Genomic DNA, 22332 nt, shown 5'->3' on the forward strand with positions numbered 1-22332 from the left:
CCAGCCCGAGCCCGCCAAACCACAAGGACGGCTGCAACCAAAAAATAGCCGGGCGTTGTGGGGGGCACCTGTAGTCCCAGCTACTTGGAAAGCAGAGGCAGAAGAATCGCTTGAGCCCAGGAGTTAGAAGTTGCTATGAGCTGTGATGCCACAGCACTCTACCCAGGGCGACAGCTTGAGGCTGTGTCTCAAAGAAAAAAAAAAGAAGAAGAAGAAGAAGATAAATCTAATTTTCCCCCAAATAACTTTATGACCTACAGGCGCATTTGCATCCATGTTTTCTATTCTGTTTATTTCCCTCGTTGATCCTCCCCATGGTGGAGGTTTATTGTAGCCTCTATCATCTTCCCTTCAACAGAGGCTGATGTTGATGATAATGATTTTCTATTTTATGCAATTTTTGGTTCTCTGGCTGTCTAAATGTCCAGAGGCAAAGGGTTGTACGTGTGTACAGTTTCTCAGCAGGTGTCTGACGACCAGGAGAAACGGACCCCAAATTGGATTTTTAAAATATAGCGCAGGTCTTGGTGCAGTTTTAAGGCACTGTCGCCAGGTGGCAGTGGCGGTGGAATGCAAAAAGCTGAGTGCCGAAAGCCTCTCTTGACAAACGCGCAGGCGAGTAGCGGAAGGGGAAGCGGAAGAGGGGCGCTCTACGGTAGCCGAGAGGATGCGGCGGATTTGTTAGCAGCGAGTTAAGAAGCACGCTGGGAAGGTGTAGAGAGCATCGTTTCTCCATTCTGGCCTCCCGAGTGCTGAGGAGACGCCCCGGCAGCCGACACCATGGTGAAGGAACAGTTCCGGGAGACGGATGTGGCCAAGAAAATGTAAGACTGAGCAGCGGTGGCCAAAGGGCAGAGAAAAGAGGGGCAAAAGGGTCCGAGGTCAGCGGTCCGGGGTCTGTGAAGGTCAGAGATGGGGGCCGTTTGGAAGGGGAGGGCCAGGAATCAGCAGACGGCGTCAAAGCTTAGAAGTACCAGGGTAGGGGGCGGCGCCTAGGCTCAAAGGAGTAGGGCGCCGGCCCCGTATACCGGAGGCGGTGGCATCAAACCCGGCCCCGGCCAAAAACTGCAAAAAAAAAAAAAAAAAAAAAGAAAGAAAAAGAAAAAGAAGAAGAAGAAGAAGTACCAGGGTAGGTCAAAGAGTGTTGGTCAGACCGAGCGGATTTCAGCACCGAGAGTGGTGGGGAGTCACCGGACAGGGTCAGAGAAGGTGGCAGGGTCTGAGCCTTGACGGTGCACTCTGGACCTAAGTTCGAGTTCTCCTGAAGTCGACGATGACCACTTTTCTTCAAACGAGACTGTCCCAATCTGCAGTGAGGGGAGCAGTCTGGGGCGGGGACTCTGTCTAATTCGGGTTTTTCCGCAAGCGCCTGACACGGAGGCAGTACCAGAAGCAGATGAACCAAGAAACGAACCTGCTATTCTGGGCTTTCGCCTTCAGAGATTATTTACTAGGCCGTGGCCTTTCTTAGAGTACTCTGTGTAAAAATAATCCATTGTTCTTGCAGCAGGAGGGTGCTGTGTGTTGGGCATTAATAATACGACATGAATTAGACCTTTTGCTGCCTAGTCTAATTCAGAAAAGTGCACAGATTAACCGTCGGTGTGACAAATGCAACGACAATATCAGGGTAGGCATAAAGGGTTCTGGGAGCGTCTTAGGGGTCCAGACAGAAGAAGGCAAACCAAACAACCTTCTTCAAGCGGCATGCTGACAGAGTGGGTGAGAAGAAAGAGGCAGGAGACATGAACTGTGTTAAGAAGTCATCTTGCAGGCAGTGAGAGGAACCTTGAAAGGTTTTTAAACAGGGGAGGGTTTTTTTTTGTTTGTTTGTTTGTTTTTGAGACAGATTCAGTATGACTATGTTGCCTCAATAGCAACCTCAAACTCTTGGGCTTAAGCAATCCTCTTGCCTCAGCCTCCCAAAGAGCTGGGACTACAGGTGTGTGCCCCAGCACCTGGCTAGTTTTGTTATTAGGGATGGAGTCTTGCTGTTGCTCAGGCTGGTCTCAAACTCCTGAGCTCAAGCAATCCACCCACCTTGGCCTTCCAGGCTGCTAGAATTATAGGCATAAGCCATGGCACCCAGCCTCAGGGGAGGTTCTTGGTAAGAGTCCTTTTTCTGAAAGATCTGTTGATTCACAGTGCAAGGAATTAGAGGCAGGGAGATGTTGAAGCTCACTGCACAGATCTAGGCAGGGTTGATGATGGCCTGCACTAGGGTGGTGTAGAGTCATTAGAGGGAAAAGTGGGTTTCAGATAGGCTTAGGGCGTAAAATTGAAAATACTGGTAGTGATGAAGATAAGAAATGAGAGACACAGCATTCCTTCTTCTTTTTTTTTTTTTGGCAGATTCTCACTCTTCCCCAGGCTTAAGTGTAGTGGTCATAGTTCACTACAACCTCAAATTCCTAGGCTTAAGTTATCTGCCTACCTCAGCCTCCCAAACAGCTGGGACTACAGGTTGGGACCACATCTGGCTAATTCTTTAATTTTTTTGTAGAGACAGGGTCTTGCTGTGTTGCCCTGAGTGCTCTCAAGCTCCCAGCAACAAATGATCCTCTTGACTCAGCCTCCTGAGTAGCTGGGACTATAGGCGTCCACTGCAATGCCCAGCTAATTTTTCTATTTTTAGTAGAGATGGGGCCTCAGTCAAATAGTCCACCTGCCTTAGCCTTCCAAAGTGCTAGGATTATAGGCGTGAACCACCATGTCCAGCCTAAATGTCGTTTGTATAGACATTTTATCTATACCACATAGAGTATCCTTCTCAGACTCTCTGTCACTTCACATATCTGCATCTATCCACTTATTGTATCTTTTTGTTTATTGTCTATCTTTCCCACCCTGAACTGTGAGCTATTCGTTTTATCTGACTTATTTAATCTGTATACTCAGCCTCTAGGACGATACTTGGCACCCACTCTATTAGAAGAATAAGTGAAGGTACAGAGATGGGAGAGGAAGTATTAGGGTCTGTTTTCAATATGTCAAGTTGGAAGTGCCTGTTGAGTAGCAGTAGCTGGTCCACAAAAATAGATTTGACAGATGACGCAGTCTCTCAGGAAGGATGTATAGAATGCAAAGATAAGAGCACAGTGGTTGTAACACTAGCTAGGACAACACCCCAGAATTGGAGGAATGGCAGTAAAAGAAGAGACCTCAAAATAGCTTAGGTAAAGAGCAATCAAAGAGGGAAAGAAAACCGAAAGCATGTGCGGTGTCACCCGAGCCAAGAGAGAAGGACTTCAGGATTAGGCAGGGGAAGGACAGAGTTGCTGCCAGTGCCACGGAGAGGCAAAATGAGAAGGCTCTTACTGGATTCAGCAGCAGGCGGGTCATCTAGGTGACCTTGATGAGCACCGTTCATTTGATGGTTAGAATAGAAACTGGATTCCAAAAGGATGAAGGGATCTTTGAGAAGGAAAAGGAGGAGATGATTGAATATAGTATATGTAATGTCTATTGATGTAACCATTCCCCTCTTTTTCTTCCCATTCCAGAAGCCACATCTGTTTTGGAATGAAGTCACCTGAAGAGATGCGCCAGCAGGCGCACATCCAGGTTGTGAGTAAGAATCTGTACAGCCAGGACAACCACCATACCCCCTTGCTGTATGGGGTGCTTGACCACAGGATGGTAAGACCCTAGCTCTTTCCCAGTACCCATGTCTTGTCTTCTTAATAAAACTAGTAGCTTTCCAGACTGGAAGAAGCAAGGGCTTCCTTCCAGCTGCCCAGCTCCCCCCACACATCTCAGACTGAGTTAGGGACTCCTGCCTCAGTCAACTAGGTATGTGTACAAACAGCTTCCCAGTTGATTCTCATTCTGAGTCATGTGGCAAGAAATGTGGGCTAACCCCGCTTTCCTGGCTAGTGGTCTCCATTGATCACCAGGTATGCTTTTCTCCGAAGGGTACAAGCGAGAAGGACCGTCCATGTGAAACCTGTGGGAAAAACTTGGCTGACTGTCTAGGCCACTACGGGTACATTGACTTGGAGTTGCCGTGTTTTCACGTGGGGTACTTCAGAGCAGTCATAGGCATCCTACAGGTAAGTATAGGGGTGTTGATTTCCAAGACATAAATTCTAGAGTGATTGGTCAGGGACACTGGAGTAAGCTTAGGAATTGTAATTAGAGAGGGACCTGTCTTCTCCGGAAGTTCTTATATTAAATACATCATTTCATTTTTTACTACTTTAAACTACTTGAGGATTTTGTTTTTCTTTTTTTTTTTTTCTTTAGAGACAGAGTCTCACTTTGTTGCCCTCAGTAGAGTGCTGTGGCATCACAGCTCACAGCAACCTCCCTGGCATTACAGCTTACAGCAACCTCCAGCTCTTGGGCTTAGGCAATTGGCATCACAGCTCATAGCAACCTCCAGCTCTTGGGCTTAGGCAATTCTCTTGCCTTAGCCTCCCAAGTAGCTGGGACTACGGGTGCTTGCCATAATGCCCGGCTATTTTTTTGTTGTAGTTTGGCTGGGGCCAGGTTTGAACCCACCACCCTCAGTATATGGGGCTGGCGCCCTACTCACTGAGCCACAGGCGCCGCCTGATTTTGTTTTTCTTGAGAAGGTGGTATTTATACATTATTTAAAAAAGAAATAACAGGGTGGCGTCTGTGGCTCAGTGGGTAGGGTGCAGGCCTCATATACTGAGGGTGGTGGGTTCAAACCCGGCCCTGGCCGAACTGCAACAACAACAACAAAAATAGCCAGGCGTTGTGGCAGGCACCTGTAGTCCCAGCTGCTCAGGAGGCTGAAGCAAGAGAATTGCCTAAGCCAAGGAGTTGGAGGTTGCTATGAGCTGTGTGACACCACAGCACTCTGCCGAGGGAGATAAAGTGAGACTGTCTCTACCAAAAAGAAAAGAAACAATAGTAGTAATTCAAAAAATAGGCAACAACACAAAGAAAAAAATGACTTAACAAAATTCTGCCACTGGCAATGAGTACTGTTAATTTATTTTAGTGAATGTGGGGCTGCCTCTCTCTGCCTGTTAACATATAGATCTGTGTATGTGGTTACTCAGATAAGGGTATAAACAGGGGGCTGGCATTTTAAAAAGAAGATTTCCATTTCCCTTAGTCTTTTGTCTTTCTGCTTAATTTGAAAAAGATGATCTGCAAAACTTGTTGCCACATCATGCTGTCCCAAGAAGAAAGGAAGCAGTTTCTGGATTATCTAAAGAGGCCTGGCCTGACCTACCTTCAGAAGCGAGGACTGAAGAAGAAAATCTCTGATAAGTGCCGAAAGAAGAGCATATGCCATCACTGCGGTGCATTTAATGGTGAGTGAACTGCATTATAAGCTTAGTGATAGCCCTGTTGGTTCATGCTTTCCTGTTTGTTTTATGTAATGTTCTGGAGCCAGCTGTTGTCCTTGTAAATTAGGCTAAGAGCATAGCAACTGGGGTATGATTAGGAAATGCACCTCATTTTTTTCTTTTTTTTTTTAACTCTTTTGAGACACAGTCTCACTTTGTCACCCTTGGTAGAGTGCCATGGATGGCATCATCGCTGACAGCAACCTCAGACTCTCGGGCTCAAGCGATTCTCTTGCCTCAGCCTCCCAGGTAGCTGAGACTATAGGAGTCTGCCACAACGTGCGGCTATTTGTTTTAGAGACAAGCTCTCAATCTGGCTCAGGCTGGTCTCGAACCTGTGAGCTCAGGCAATCTACCCACCTCTGCATTCCAGAGTGCTAGGATTACCAGCATAAGTCCCTGTGCCCAGGAAGAAATGCACCTCTTATCTTTATTTTTTTCTTCTTCTTTTATTTTTTGAGACAGAGCTCAGGCAATCCACCCATCTCTGTCTCCCAGGCTAGAGTGCCATGGTGTCACAACTCACAGCAACCTGAAACCTCAGCCCCTCAAGTAGCTTGGACTATAGGTGCCTGCCACAGTGCCCAGCTAGTTTTTCTTTTTCTTCTCTTTTTTCTTTTCTTTTTTTTTTTGAGACAGAGTCTCACTTTGTCACTCTCAGTAGAGTGCTGTGTGGCGTCATAGCTCACAGCAACCTCAAACTCTTGGGCTCAAGCGATCCTCTTGCCTCAGCCTCCCTGGTAGCTGGGACTATAGGCGCTTGCCACAATGCTGAACTTTTTTTTTTTTTTTAAGCAGGCCTGGGCCGGTTTTGAACCCACCAGCCTCAGAGCATGTGACTGGCACCCTAACCATTGAGCTATGGACACCCAGCCAAGACTCAAGATTTTTTATATTGTATGTGTGTTCGGCAGGGTGCCAATTGCCGTGGGTTTATTGAATAAGTGCTGGGACTACAGGCATCTGCCACAACACCCAACTATTTTTAGAGATGGGGTCTCACTCTTGCTCAGACTGTATTGAACCTTTGAGCTCAGGGCAGTCCACCTTCCTCAGCCTCCTAGAGTGCTAGGATTACAGGCATGAGCCATCGTACCTGGCCTTCCCAGTTAGTTTTTCTGTTTTTAGTAGAGACATGTTTTCAAGCTTGCTCAGGCTGGCCTTGAACTTGAGCTTGGGTGAGCCTCCTGCCTCAGTTTCCCAGAGTGGTAGGATTACAGGCGTGAGTCACTCCACCTGGCCAGTTTCAATAATCTTATTAACTAAGTTACAACCTCCAGGCAATCTAAGAACTAACATTTTTATTCTTCATAAATTAACTCTTATAGGAACTGTAAAGAAGTGTGGATTACTCAAGATAATTCATGAGAAATATAAGACCAACAAGAAAGTTGTGGATCCCATTGTATCAAATTTCCTTCAGTCATTTGAAACAGCCATTGAACATAACAAAGAAGTAGAACCTCTGCTGGGAAGGGCACAGGTGAGTCTGAAAGGGCATGTTCCCCCCCCACCTCCTTATATCTCACACATACACTCCTGCCCCACCTCCTTCCAAAGTGAGAAGGCCAGTTAAGTTCAGCAGCTCTCCTGTAATACTTATGTGACTGTAACAAATGTTTTTCTGGCACTAAGTTTAATGTGGACTGGCCTTATAACTCCATTTGTTTTCATTTTGACTTCTTTTTTTTAATAATAACAAATTTTTTTTTTTTTTTTGAGACAGAACCTCACTTTGTCACCCTGGTAGACAGAGTGCCATGGTGTCACAGCTCACAGCAACCTCAAACTCTAGGGCTTAAGGGATTCTCTTGCCTCAGCCTCCAAAGTAGCTGGGACTATACGCACCTGCCACAGTGCCTGGCTATTTTTAGAGATGAGGTCTTGTTCTGGCTCAAGCTGGTCTCGAACTCGTGAGCTCAGGCAATCTGCCCGTCTCAGCCTCCCAGAGTGCTAGGTTTACAGGCATGAGCCACTGAACCTGGCCAATAATAACAAATTTTTAATTATATAGGTACATGTGTTACATTTTTATTGTTAAAGATTTTTAAATGATAGTCATACAGGGCATAAGCTGAGAGAGTTCCTTTTCCTGACATGGATAATGAAATACAAGAAAATTAGATACAGTCAGAGTACAACTGTGCATAGTAAGAGCGGAAGGGAATTGACCAATCACTGTGGAGATGGGTGTCAGAGGGGCGGGATCACAGGTGAGCAAGTGCCCAGGTGTAGGCATCCGGAGAAAGGGTAGTAACCTTGAAAGCAAGGGGTCAAGTCTAGATGTCTCTGAGGGAGTTAGAATTAAGTGACTTCAGAGGAAGTTAAGGTGCAGGCTGAGAAAGTAGGTTTGTTCTTCTATAGCCATGGAAGCCAGGAGCTCGTCAAGCTGGTGGCAGCCTACTTAGTGAGCATGAGAGGTGACACGCCCTCCTGGCTGTAGCCTTACTTACCGTCTCCTCCGCCCTCACTGCTGTCCTTCCAGACCAGCCTCCCTGACATCCCTCCACCTTCCTCCTGCTGGTTCTCTGCCTGGGGGTCCACATACTTTTGCCAGTAGCAGTGATTGTCATCCAGGGTCTGGGAGGCATTTTGTTTGAGGTCTCTTAAGTGATTTGGCCTCAGAGGGATCCACCTCCTAATGAAGAGTCACCTGTGTGGTATGACCAGCTTAGGATTCAAGGCATTCCACAGCTGCCGTCACCTCCCCATCTACCTATCCCACTTTACCAGAGTTAACAAACACCCTAGCAGTTTAAGGTGGTAGTTAAGACCCTTGGCTTTTGGGTCAGTCAGCTTTGTGACTTGGGGCATGTGACCCAACCTGGACTTGGGTCCTCATCTGTAGAATGGAGATTACAAGAGTGTCTGCTTCAGGCTGCTGTGAGGACGGACAGATGAGTTTCAGATCAGCTGCTTAGCACAGTGCCTGGCACATGGCAGTTCTAGGAGAATGGTACCCAGTTGCCGTAGTGTTTGCCATGGCCAAAGTAGGTTTGTAATGAAAACAAATGAGGGTTCACCCCACCTCTGCTTGTGTGCTCACACTCCTGGTGTGTCAGTAGCTGCATATCTATTGTAAGTGTCATTTTTTCTTCTGTGTTTTTTTCTTTTATAGTGTCATTTTTAAAATGGCTTCATGGTTTTCTATGTGTGGCTCTACCATTCGTTCCTTTCTTTCCGTAGGAGAACTTGAATCCCTTAGTAGTTCTGAATTTGTTTAAACGAATCCCAGCTGAAGATGTCCCTCTACTTCTAATGAACCCGGAAGCTGGCAAGCCCTCTGATTTGATTCTTACCCGATTATTGGTGCCTCCTTTGTGTATCAGACCCTCTGTTGTGAGCGATTTGAAGTCTGGTACCAACGAAGATGATCTCACGATGAAATTAACAGAAATCATTTTTCTAAATGATGTTATTAAAAAGGTCAGTGCTTCCCATTAGTTTGTAAGTTTTGTTATTTATCTATCCAAAACTGTGGTCAAGAAAATGTGAGAAAAATCCAGCTGACCAGGTTTGTTTCTTCCATTTGTGCTGTGCCCGTTTAGCATCGGATCTCAGGAGCCAAGACCCAGATGATCATGGAGGACTGGGATTTCCTGCAGCTGCAGTGCGCCCTCTACATTAACAGTGAGCTCTCAGGCATCCCCCTCAACATGGCACCCAAAAAATGGACCAGAGGTTTTGTCCAGCGCCTGAAGGGAAAGCAGGGTAGGTTTCCAACAAAACATGCGGAAGCAGCTAGCCCACTGCCTTTGGAACCTTTCTGTGGTATACGTCCGCCTCATCTAGGCAGAAGTCACAGACTTGCCTCTGTCTTCCTATTACTCTTTTTTTTTTTTTGTAGAGACAGAGTCTCACTGTACCGCCCTCGGGTAGAGTGCCGTGGCGTCACACGGCTCACAGCAACCTCTAACTCTCGGGCTTACGCGATTCTCCTGCCTCAGCCTCCCAAGCAGCTGGGACTACAGGCGCCCACCACAACACCCGGCTATTTTTTGTTGCAGTTTGGCCGGGGCTGGGTTTGAACCCGCCACCCTCGGCATATGGGGCCGGCGCCCTACTCACTGAGCCACAGGCGCCGCCCTATTCCTATTACTCTTAAACAGCATACGGTATGCTCTGAGTGACATACTTTTATTTTATTTTAGGTCGATTTAGAGGCAATCTGTCAGGAAAGAGAGTGGATTTTTCTGGCAGAACAGTCATTTCACCAGACCCCAACCTCCGGATTGATGAGGTAGCTGTGCCAGTTCATGTGGCCAAAATTCTAACTTTTCCTGAAAAGGTAAGTACGATTCAGCTGTTCGATTCGGTAGAGTGCCGTGGCCTCACACAGCTCACAGCAACCTCCAACTCCTGGGCTTAAGCGATTCTCTTGCCTCAGCCTCCTGAGTAGCTGGGACTACAAGCAACTGCCATAACGCCTGGCTTATTGTTCAGTTGCAGTTTGTCCGGGGTGAGTTTAAACCGGCCACCCTCGGTATATGGGGCTGGCGCCCTACTCACTGAGCCACAGACACCGCCCTGTTCAATTCTTTATTTTAAAATTAGTCTTCTATATTTTGATGTTTCAGACAATCGACAGTGAAAAGTCCCCTGTAACCTGCTCAACCCATAGTTTGGTTAGGGAGTGAGTGTATGTATCTTTTAGGTTGTTTATACATATGTAACTATATGGTAATATGTAAACCACGACTGGATCTGGCCGCCTCTGTGTATGCTCTTTTTTTTCTTTTTCTTTTTGGATAGAATGTGTGGTGTCGTGGCTCACAGCAACCTCCAACTCTTGGGTTCAAGTGATTCTCTTGCCTCAATTGTTCTATCTTTAGTAGAGATGGGGTGTTACTTTTGCTCAGTCTGGTCTAGAACTCATGAGCTCAAGCAACCCATCCACCTCGGCCTCCCAGAGTGCTGGGATTACAGGCATGAACCACAGTACCCAGCAATGCTCCTTTTTTATTGTTTTGTTTGTTTGTTTGTTTTTCTTTTTTGAGACAAAGTCTCACTTTGTCACCCCTGGTAGAGTCCAATGGCATCGTAGCTCACAGCAATCTCAGATTCTTGGGCTCAAGCAATTCTCTTGCCTCAGCCTCCCAAGTTGCTGAGACTATAGGCATCCGCTACAACACCCACCTATTTTTTATTTTTAGAGACAAGGTCTTGTTCTGGCTCAGGCTGGTCTCAAAGTCGTGAGCTTAGATAATCCACCTGCCTCAGCCTCCCAGAGTGCTAGAATTACCAGCGTGAGCCACCATGCCTGGCCTATTTTTAAAACTTTAGCATCACCAAGTCAAAACATGTGAACATTTTTAAGGCTATTACTGTGTACCCAGAAAGGCTGTACCAGTTTACACTCAATTCAAACTCACAGTTAGTGTAAAAGGGTATTTACAATGCCTTTGTTTTTCTTTTATTTATTTTTTTTATTGAAGTCTAAATAAATGTAGGGCTTTCAAACAAGAGAGCTTTATCCTTAAGAGCTTGTGTCAAGCCTCTTCAGTTGGGTTGCTAATGATTCAAGAGTCTTTTTTTCTGAAATGGTATCCACAAGACGGTTGTCCAGAAATTACGGAACATGGCCAATACAGACCAAGGCCCGTGGTGCTGGTGTCACAAATTTTAAATCTTAGAAGCACCTGGTAAATTATTGCAGGTGAAGTTGCCCCCTGTTTCAGGTTCACAGATTGTGCTGGAAGATCCGTACAGATCAGTCCAGCCTACTCATTTCACCAATGGGGAAGCCAGAAGCCAAGAAAGGATTTGGCCATATCACCCAGCAAATGAATGACTGAGTTAGAACATGGGCTCCTGGTTCCCCAGGGGTGCCTGTGTTTTTCCTAGAATCTACAAGGAGAGTGAAGATTAAGATCCAATTCAGTTCCCCCAAGACCTCTCTGCAAAATGTCTGTGCAAGCCTCATAAATGTCTTTGATGGGGATGGACCTCCAGAACATTAAGTTCTGGATCAATATGTATTTGTCTCCCATACATCATTCTACGTAAATTCAGAAAACTGCAACACCCTTTTTTGTTAATGACTTCATACCACTTTAAGTTACCCAAACTCATTTTTCATAGACTTGCTATTTTGTGTTATATTACCTCCAAAATAAATTCACAATGAAAAAAAAAATAAAAGAGCCAATTCAGTGTAGTTTGTTGGCTTGAGGAAAAGTGAAAGGTTCTGATTGTTTTTTATTGTGCTGCAGGTGAACAAAGCAAACATCAGTTTTTTGAGGAAACTGGTTCAAAATGGCCCTGAAGTTCACCCAGGTGCAAATTTTATTCAGCAGAGACATACACAGATGAAAAGGTAATGTCTTCCCAATCTGCCTCCATTTATCTATGTTCTCATGATGAAGTTCATCCTGTACTCAGTGACAGAATGCAGTTCAGAATACAATTTCTGTGACATCTGGACATGTGGAAACTATCTGTTTACTTTGCAATGAGCCTGGGTATGTCATTTGCTATGTTTGCCCATTGAATTTACATAAAGTGTTCATTTGTTCCTGGTGGACACAATACCTTGGGTGTGAAAGTAGATCATTTTCTGCGTTATCTGTGTTCTCCTCCAGGGCCTCCTTCAGTTATTTATACTATGGCACTGTGATGCTCATGTCACCAGCTCCAGCTTTCATGGTGAGATGAACCGACCAGCAGTGCCTCTTTATCACCTGAAAGGATGTTATCAGTTGGGCCTGTTGGAGAACCTGATTATTTACTGTATTTCTGTAATTCCTTTTTTTTATTTTTTTATTTTTGAGTCAGAGTCTTCACTTTGTCACTCTTGATAGAGTGCCATGGCATCATAGCTCACAGAAGCCTCCAACTCATGGGTGTAAGTGATTCTCTTGCCTTAGGTTCCCAAGTTGCTGGGACTACAGGTGCCCACCACAATGCCCGGCTATTTTTAGAGACGAGGTCTTGCTCTAGCTCAGGCTGGTCTCAAACCTGTGAGCTCAGGGCAATCCACCTGCCTTGGCTTCCCAAGTGCTGGGATTACAGGTGTGAGCCACCACGCCCACCCTGTATTTCTGTAATTCTAAAACATAACTTGTTTTAATATTTTAGCATTTCTAAAATTAGGTTATTTCTTATGATCCATTTATCATAATAGGTAGCTTTTTTTTTTCTTGATGACACATAAACTGAGGATTTGGTTGGTTTTTTTTTTTTTTTTTTTTTTTGAGCAGAGTCTCACTTTGTCACCCTCGGTAGAGTACCATGGCATCATAGCTCATAGCAACCTCAAACTCTGGGGCTTAAGCAGTTCTCTTACCTCAGCCTCTCAAGTAGTTGAGACTACAGGCACCAGCCACAACGCCCAGCGATTTTTAGAGACAAGGTCTTGCTCTGGCTCAGGCTGGTCTCCAACTCCTGAGCTCAGGCGATCCACCCACCTCCGCCTCCCAGAGTGCTAGGATTACAGGCATGAGCCACCCCACAGGACCTTGTAAAGTAATGATTTTTTTTTTTTTCTTTTTTTTTTTGGCTGGGGCCGGGTTTGAAACTGGCACCTTCGGTACATGGGGCCAGCGCCCTACTCCATGAGCCACAGGCACCGCCCTAAACTAATGTTTTTAAGTGGGTCCTATTTTTAAATAGGATCATTTTAGAAATTGAATCCTGACCTGAAGAGGAAGAATGTCTACAAGAACTTCGTTCCCATGTGTTTTATTTGCCATTGCACATTCAGGTTTCTGAAATACGGAAATCGGGAAAAGATGGCTCAGGAGCTCAAGTATGGTGACATCGTAGAGAGACACCTCATTGATGGTGATGTAGTCCTGTTCAATCGGCAGCCCTCACTGCACAAACTGAGTATCATGGCTCATCTGGTGAGTTGTGGATTGCTCTTATTTTCTGTCAGGTGGAAATTTGCTGAGTGTACAATGCTAAATTTTGAATTCTTAAAATTACCCATAATCTCAAATTTTCATAACCTGTTTTTTTTTTTTTTTGCAGTTTTTGGCCAGGGCCGGGATTGAACCCACCACCTCTGGTATATGGGGCCGGCACCCTACTCCTTTGAGCCACAGGTGCCACCCTCATAACCTGTTTTTTTAATAACTAACTCTGAACTGAGCACACTTAACTTTTGATCACCTTCTTTTTAGTTTGAAACTTTTTTTTTTTTTTAAGAGACAAAGTCTCAACTTTGATGCCCTGGGTAGAGTGCCATGGTGTCACAGCTCATGGCAACCTCCAGCTCTTGGGCTTAGCCAGTTCTCTTGCTTCAGCCTCCCGAGTAGCTGGGAGTACAGGCGCCCACCACAACACCCGGCTATTTTTTGTTGTTGCAGTTTACCTGGGGCCCAGCTTCATATCCACCACCCTCAGTATATGGGGCCAACACACTACTCACTAAGCCACAGGCGCCCCACAGAGTGAAACTTTTCAATTTCAAGCTTTCCTTCAGTGTTTTTAATATTTATAATGTAATATTCATCCACAACAGTAAAACAGAGAAGATCTAATTGAGAATTATTTTATTCTTACTCCAATGTGATCTCTTATTGTGGGGTTTACTGTGGGGTTTTTTGGTTAAGAAATGGTGTCTCACTCAAATGGTGGGGTTTTTTGTTTTTTGGTTAAGAAATGGTATCTCACTCAAATGGTGTTGTCCAGGCTGGTCTCAAATTTCTGGCCTCAAGTGATCCTCCTGAATAGCTGGGATTACAGGCATAATTTTTTATTTACTTATTTTTAGAGACAGGGTCTATACTCTTGCCCTGGCTGGAGTACAGTGGCACAATAAAAACTCACTGCAGCCTCAAACTTCTGGTCTCATAACATCCTTCTGCCTCATTCTCCAAGTAGCTGGGACTACAGGTGCCTGCTAATTTACTTATGTATTTATTTTTTTAAGAGGATGTGTTCTTACAGTGTTTCCCTGGCTGGTCTCAAACTCCTGGCCTCAAGCAATCCTCCCACCTCAGACTCCTGAATTTCTGGGATTATAAGCCCGGACCATCACACTCAGCTCTTCTTGAAAATTAGTGTGAAAATGACTAGCATGATTTCACTTGCAAGCAAAAATATATACACATATGTGTTATGTGCACAAACTTATGTAAAATAAGTATGGCAGAAAATTGACTTGATTTAACTTTGCATGTAAACTAAGGAACTAAAATGCTTGGAAGATTTTTTTCTTCACAGTAGTCCTCTAACTAAGACCTCAAACCATATTTTTCTGGTGATTTAGTTTTGCAACAGTAACAGTTCCCTTTTTTTTGGAGATTTAAAATGGAAATGAGGGGCGGCGCCTGTGGCTCAGTGAGTAGGGCGCCGGCCCCATATGCCGAGGGTGGCGGGTTCAAACCCGGCCCTGGCCAAACTGCAACAACAAAAAAAAAAAATAGCCGGGCGTTGTGGCGGGCTCCTGTAGTCCCAGCTGCTCGGGAGGCTGAGGCAAGAGAATTGCTGAAGCCCAAGAGTTGGAGGTTGCTGTGAGCCGTGTGATGCCACGGCACTCTACCGAGGGCCATAAAGTGAGACTCTGTCTCTACCAAAAAAAAAAAAAAAGTATACACAAAAGTAGAAAAAACAGTGTGATGAACTCATATATTCTCATCCTTTGTATGCAATAATTTTCAAAATTTGGCCACAAGTATTTTATTTTTCCCTTTTTTCTTTCATGAACCCATGTGCCTTTTCATTTTTCCATGTGTTTTCAATTTATATCTGTAAGAAAAAATTATATAACCACAGTGCTATAATCAGCCTGACAAAATTAATGGTTATTTCTAAGTATTCCCTAGTAGTCAGTTCATATTTAGATTTCCCCAGTTGTCTCAAAAATGTCTTACTGCAATTTATATGTGTGACATCTCTATTGATCTAGTACCGTCCCCCCTCCTGTTTTAAATTTCAGCATCACTGTGGAAGGAGCCGGGTCATTTGTCCTGAAGAATGTTCCATGTTCTTAATTTGTCTGAATGTGTGTGTATGTCAGTTTTCCTTTTGTTCCTGTTCAGGTTCAACTTTTTTGCAGGAATCGCTCACAGATGGTGCTGACTCTTCCTCTTGCCTTATTTCAGGAGGCATTTGACTGGCTGCCCCATTTTTAATCATACTGAGAAGATTAGGGATTCAGATGCTTCAGTCTGGTGCCTCCCTCGTAAAGGTTCCTCATCAACCTTTTTTTTTTTTTTTTTGAGACAGAGCCTCAAGTTATAGCCCTGGGTAGAGTGCTGTGGTGTCACAGCTGACAGCAACCTCAAACTGCTGGGCTTAAGTGATTCTCATGCCTCAGCCTCCCAAGTAGCTGGGACGACAGGCGCCTACCACAACGCCCAGCTAATTTTTGCTTGTAGTTGTTATTGCTTGGCAGGCCCAGGCCAGATTCAAACCTGCCAGCTCTGGTGTATATGGCTGGCGCCTTAGCCACTTGAGCTATAGGCATCACCATCAACCTTTTTTCTAACGGCTTCATTCATTTATGGTCATTGCTTACCCTATTTTCTTGGAGCTGCCAAATTCAGCCCCAGTTTCAAATTTGTCATTCCTTTCACATTTATGTCCTGAAATTCTTTTGAGTGATTTTTTCTTTTCTTTTTTTTCTTTGCAGTTTTTGGCTGGGGCTGGGTTTGAACCCGCCACCTCCAGCATATGGGGCTGGTGCCCTACTCCTTTGAGCCACAGGCACCACCCGATGTCCTGAAATTCTTATAATGAAAAATGTTCCCTTGTTGGCTCGGCACCTGTGGCTCAAGCAGCTAAGGCGCCAGCCACATACACCTAAGCTGGCGGGTTCGAATCCAGCCTGGGACCGCCAAACAACGACAGCTGCAACCAAAAAATAGCTGGGTGTTGTGGCGGGCGCCTGTAGTCCCAGCTACTTGGGAGGCGGAGGCAGGAGAATCACTTGAGCCCAAGAGTTAGAGGTTGCTGTGAGCTGTGAAGGCATAGCACTCTACCCAAGGCGACAGCTTGAGGCTCTGTCTCAAAAGAAAGAAGAATGTTCCCTTGTTAATTAGGCCTGTTTGCTTGCCCAGAAGTGCAATTCATAAAGGGAAGGCAGCATAATGGCAAAGTCTTTCTCCTTTGTTGTCAAGGGAGTAAGAAGTTACTTGCAGCTAGATTGGTTTGGGGTTTTTGTTTTGCTGACTTTCTGCTTTTTTGGTGTCATTATAAGCTCATGGGCTTTTATGTAGTATGTTTTAATCAACTTCTGTCATTAATCTTTTTGATACCTGAAGCCATGACATCCTTGGCCAGTGGGAGCCCTTCACATTGGCTCCTGTGTTGGAATTCCTTCCTTTGGTTTGATCTGGTAAAGCTTCCTGAATAAGACGACAAGTGATATAGATGACTTGACAGTACATACTAGAAATTTCTCCCTGAAAGTGTCCAATTTTCCAGGAATCCATTTTTTTTTTTTTTTTGCAGTTTTTGGCCAGGGCTGGGTTTGAACCCACCACCTCTGGCATATGGGGCCAGCGCCCTACCTTTGAGCCACAGGCGCTGCCCCAGGAATCCATTTTTTAATGTTTTGAAGCAAAAGCTTTTGAATCAATAACTGAGGCATTTTCCTGTTTTGTTTTGTTTTTGTTTTCCACAGGCCAGGGTTAAGCCCCATCGGACCTTCAGATTCAATGAGTGTGTTTGCACACCCTACAATGCAGACTTTGATGGTGATGAAATGAACCTTCATCTTCCTCAAACAGAAGAAGCTAAAGCAGAAGCCCTCGTTCTGATGGGGGTATGTTGGGTGGTGTGGCCCAGGTCTTGTATAACAGCTCCTGAAACGAGGGGAAGGGGGACTTGTCTTTTTTTTTTTTCTTATTATTAAATCATAACTGTGTACATTAATGTGATCATGGGGCACCATGCACTGGTTTTATAGACCGTTTGACACATTTTCATCACACTGGTTAACATAGCCTTCCTGGCATTTTCTTAGTTATTGTGTTAAGACATTTAGGGACTTGTCTTTTTTAAAAATACCACCACCACCACTTAAGAATCCCAGAGAAGCCAGGCTCTCTTCTTTTCTTAAGTGGGCCACTGGCTGCCTTTTTTTTTTCTTTTCTTTTTTTTTTTATTTGAGACCGCGTTTCACCATGTCACCCTCAGTAGAGTGCTGTGGTGTCACAGCTCACAGCAACCTCAAACTCTTGGGCTTAAGCAATTCTCTTGCCTCAGTCTCCCAGGTAACTGGGACTACAGGCGCCCACCACAACAAGCAGCTATTTTTTGGTTGTAGTTGTCATTGTTTGGCAGGCCGGGGCTGGGTTCAAACCCGCCAACTCCAGTGCATGTGTCTGGCACCTTAGCTACAGGCACTGAGTTGATTTCTTTTGAGTCTTTGAAGAATCTGCCTTGGAAGTTATCATGTATAAGCACATTAAGGTCTATAACAGGTGCTTATTGAAGGGAAGAGGATATTTTCTGACCCATAAGTGGGCTCCTGGGAGAAAATACATAAATGCCGACCAGTTGTGTAAAGATAAAGAGTATAGAAATAACTGGTATTGGGCTCAGCATAGTGGTTACAGTGCCAGCCACGTACACCGAGAGTGGTGGGTTCGAACCCAGCCCAGGACAGCTAAACAACAATGACAGCTGCAACAAAAAATTTTGGCAGGCACCTGTAGTCCCAGCTACTCAGGAGGCTGAGGCAAGAGAATTGTGTAAGCCCAAGAGTTTGAGTTGGTTGCTGTGAGCTATGACACCACAGCACCCACCAAGGGCAACATAGTGACACTTTGTCTCAAAAAGAAAGAAATACCAGTGTTGGCTCTCCCCAAGGAAGAAGATATCTTCTATCAGTAGATCTCCTAATAGCTAAAGATTCTTTAAGCACCAGCACATTTTATTGAACATTCTGAATGGGAACCTTCCTAAAGTATATTAAATGCTTGTCTTCTTAAAACACATTAAATGTAATCATTTTGTAATGACTCTTGTGTCTTACAAACAGTGCCCATTAGATGCTGCAGGAGTTGGGTGATGGTAAGGCACATGCCTACTCTCAAGGAGAGTGTAGGTGGGCTCGAAGTGTGGCACCTGACCTGGCCATAGCATGGTGGGACGTCATATCTGTTGCATAGTGCTCTTCCTTTTTAAACATAGTGGTCCCCAAATTAAGACTATTTAGAGCTTTCTTTTTTCTAGTGTTACAGCTTCCTGTGTTATGAACTGATGAATTTTAGTGGTTATGAGTGTTCCTACTTCCAAAAACACTTGTTACCACTTCTGATGTGATGCTTCTAACCCATTTTGATTTAGGCTTTTAGTATTCCGAGCATAGTTTTGGGATTTTAACTTGTGCATATTTTTAGATCTTTTTCCATAATGGACATATATTATTTTTGTAACAAAAAGTAACGTGTAGAATGTTTCAAGGAATGATAGAAACCAGCTTGCAACCAACTGGTTAGACACCAATATAAGAGCAAATACACCGTAATGCACAGAGCCTTCTTTACATGAGTTGATTATGTGTTATCATCTAACACCCTTCTTTTGCCCACGTAGGTCCTCATTAAATGTTTAATTAATAAGCTGATGTTGAATTGATTGTTTTAGAATTTAATGTCTTTTTTTTTTTTTTAGAGACAGAGTCTTACTTTGTCACCCTCAGTAGAGTGCCCTGGCGTCACAGCTCACAGCAACCTTCAGCTCTTGGGCTTAGGTGATTCTCTTGCCTCAGCCTCCCAAGTAGCTGGGACTACATGTGCCCGCCACAACGCCCGGCTATTTTTTGTTGCAGTTTGGCTGGGGCCGGGTTTGAACTTAACCACCCTCTGTATATGGGGCCAGCGCCCTACTCACTGAGCCACAGGCACTGTCCAGAATTTAATGTCTTAACCAAGGGAAATTTCATAGTTCTGCTGTCATTGTGGGGAAGTGTAGAATTGGCTGACATCAGAGGTAACACGGCACTTCTCATTGTTCACAAAAGTAAATTTTCTTTGGAGAAGTGCATTGATCAATAATATAGTCTCATACATGTGGAATTTTTCATAGAATTCTGAAATAACTTCACTCAGTGTTTTGTTTTAGTGTTGGTAGGAACTTCCAGAGTCAGTCTTCTTTGTATTTTTTCTTCTTGGCAGGTAAGGGAACTGGGAGTTAGTGGCAAAGCTGGGATTACGACCCCTGGCTTCCATTTTTTGACCTCATTATTCTGTTACTTTTGTGTTCATAACAGTTCCAAATCCTTATGATGCACATCTTTGGACTGCATCATGCATCCTAGGATGGCTAACTTAGTGTGCTTATTTGTCCTTCAGACTAAAGCAAATCTCGTAACCCCAAGGAATGGGGAACCACTGATTGCTGCTATTCAAGATTTTCTAACAGGTGGGTTTGTGAAATTCACTTGAGAGAAGACTTATGACTGTGGAACACAGTGCTTCTCATTGACATTGATTTTGTGATGGCTTGAAAGCTGTTTTATTCTTTTGTTTTAGTAATAGGGTCTTCTTCTCTTACCCAGACTATAGTACAGTGGTATAGTCATATCACTGCAGCCTCCAACTCCTGGGCTCAAGTGATCTTCCATTCTCATCCTCCTGAATAGCTGAGATTAACAGACATGTGCCACCACACCCTGCACACTTTTGTTTCTTAACTTTTGCAGAGGCAGGGTCTTGCTTTGTTGCCCAGGCTAGTTTCGAACTCTTGCCCTCAAATGATTTCTCCCACCTGGATTTCCCAGAGTGCTAGAATTATAGGCATGTGCCACTGCACCCAGCCTTGAAAAGTTTTTTAATTACCTGTATTTACTTTTTTTTTTTTGTAGAGACAGTGTCACTTTACGGCCCTCGGTAGAGTGCCATGACGTCACAGGACTCACAGCAACCTCTAGCTCTTGGACTTACACGATTCTCTTGCCTCAGCCTCCCGAGCAGCTGGGACTACAGGCGACCGCCACAACGCCTGGCTATTTTTTGGTTGTAGTTTGGCCGAGGCTGGGTTTGAACCTGCCACCCTTGGTATATGGGGCCGGCACCCCACTCACTGAGCCACAGGCGCCGCCCAATTCTTTCTTTACTAAGTCTTGAGCCTACTTGAGTTATTTTTTATTGATTGACAATTCATTGATTCAACAAGTATTTTTTGGGCTCCCCTCCCCCCATGATCTGGGCATTTTCCAGGCCTAGTATCTATCCCCTGCACTGGGGATACAGCAGTGAATAAAACAGAGTCACTCCACTGTACTGTGGGACTGAGATCCTAGTTGAAGAGCCGATGAAGCAGTATATTTCAATTCACTGTGTTAGAAATAGTTCATAGTTATTTAAAAATTAAAACGGTGGATTTCTTACAATTTCATTCCTTTTCTTTGTGTTGGTTTATAACACTCTTAGGTGCTTACCTTCTCACTCTCAAGGACACTTTCTTTGACCGAGCCAAGGCTTGCCAGATCATTGCCTCAATATTGGTTGGAAAGGACGAGAAAATTAAAGTTCGCCTCCCACCCCCTACGATATTGAAGGTGTGTGCAGGGACTGTGTGTGTCTGTGCACAGGTGTGTGTTGGTATTACGACTGGTGAGGTGCATGTGACCGAGTGGGTATTGGGTTTCACTGTGATCACTGGACCATCTGGCCTTGTCTACATGAAGGGTGGCTGGGACCAGGCTCAGCCCCTGATCCTTGAGCTTCCTCTTCTCCCTCAGCCTGTCACCCTGTGGACTGGAAAGCAGATCTTCAGTGTCATTCTCAGACCTAGCGATGACAATCCAGTGAGAGCCAACCTCCGAACCAAGGGCAAGCAATACTGTGGCAAAGGGGAAGATCTCTGTGTCAATGATTCCTGTGAGTTGGAGGGACTTGGGTGGGGAGGAGGCATGGTAGAAAAGCAAGCAGGCAGTACTTAGCTCCTCTGACACCCTCACTTAGCAGATCAATGTTTCTCTAAGGCTTTTGGAAGGAAGTATATTCCCCAGGAAAAAGAGCTGGTGTTTCTTCTCTCTAGTGTGATTCCCCATTTCTCTGAACGGTCAAGGTCATGTAGACACATGTCGGGTGGTTAGAATGTTCTCTAAACGTATATTGTCTTAAGTGACTAGTTTTTATCAGTTAATGCATTTTATTGTTTTTGTGTTTTTGTTTTTGTTTTTGGATTTTTGGTTTCATACCATCAACAAAGGTCTCATAATTAAAGGCATATGATTATTTTGTGTCCATTAGTGTATTCATTGCCTTTTTTTTTCTTTTTTTTTTTGAGACATAGTCTCATTATGCCACCCTTGGTAGAGTGCTGTGGCATCACAGCTCACAGCAACCTCAAACTCTGGAGCTCAAGCAATTCTCTTGCCTCAGCCTCCCGAATAGTGGGACTGTAGGCACCTGCCACAACACCCAGCTATTTTTTGTTGTTGTTGCAGTTGTCATTGTTGTTTAGCTGGCCCTAGCTGGGTTCGAACCCGCCAGCCTCGGAGCATATGGCCAGCGCCCTGCTTACTGAGCTAAGGGCGCTGAGCCTTTTTGTTCGTTTGTTTTGTTTTTTTGAGACAGCTCACTTTTGCCCTCGGTAGAGTGCCATGGCATCACAGCTCACAGCAACCTGCAGCTCTTGGGCTTAGGCAATTCTCTTGCCTCAGCCTCCCGAATAGCTGGGATTACAGGTGCCCGCCACAACACCTGGCTATTTTTTTGTTGTTGTTACGGTTTGGCCAAGGCTGGGTTTGAACCTGCCACCTTTGGTATATGGGGCTGGCGCCCTACTCACTGAGCCACAGGTGCCGCCCTTTTTTCAACTTTTTTTTTTTTTTTTTTTTTGGTAGAGGTACAGTCTCACTTTATCGCCCTCGGTAGAGTGCCATGGCGTCACACAGCTCACAGCAACCTCCAACTTCTGGGCTTAGGCAATTCTCTTGCCTCAGCCTCCCGAGTAGCTGGGACTATAGGCGCCCGCCACGACACCCCCCTTTTTTTTTTTAGAGACAGAGTTTCACTCTGTCGCCTTCAGTAGAGTGCCATGGCATCACAGCTCATAGCAACCTCCAGCTCTTGGGCTTGGGCGATTATCTTGCCTCAGC

The 22332-nt window shown here is 44.9% G+C and overlaps 1 protein-coding gene across 2 annotated transcripts in view; it reads left to right on the forward strand.

Annotated features, from left to right (window-relative positions):
- Positions 1-648: 648 nt before the first annotated feature.
- POLR3A (RNA polymerase III subunit A) overlaps positions 649-22332 on the forward strand; it is a 57227-nt gene continuing 35543 nt past the window's right edge. The window contains exons 1-14 of one of the 2 annotated variants that reach the window (XM_053586200.1): positions 649-824; positions 3504-3639; positions 3915-4052; positions 5120-5291; positions 6656-6810; positions 8514-8753; positions 8876-9038; positions 9479-9615; positions 11540-11643; positions 13030-13171; positions 16900-17040; positions 19577-19646; positions 20657-20784; positions 20968-21106. In XM_053586200.1, coding sequence (XP_053442175.1) covers positions 781-824; positions 3504-3639; positions 3915-4052; positions 5120-5291; positions 6656-6810; positions 8514-8753; positions 8876-9038; positions 9479-9615; positions 11540-11643; positions 13030-13171; positions 16900-17040; positions 19577-19646; positions 20657-20784; positions 20968-21106 — 1909 coding nt within the window. In that variant the 5' untranslated portion in view covers positions 649-780. The remainder of the gene's footprint in view (positions 825-3503; positions 3640-3914; positions 4053-5119; positions 5292-6655; positions 6811-8513; positions 8754-8875; positions 9039-9478; positions 9616-11539; positions 11644-13029; positions 13172-16899; positions 17041-19576; positions 19647-20656; positions 20785-20967; positions 21107-22332) is intronic. The other variant, XM_053586202.1, reaches the window with a different exon arrangement.

The sequence above is a fragment of the Nycticebus coucang genome, chromosome 3 (genome assembly GCF_027406575.1).
Source record: "Nycticebus coucang isolate mNycCou1 chromosome 3, mNycCou1.pri, whole genome shotgun sequence".
Lineage (NCBI taxonomy): Eukaryota > Metazoa > Chordata > Mammalia > Primates > Lorisidae > Nycticebus > Nycticebus coucang.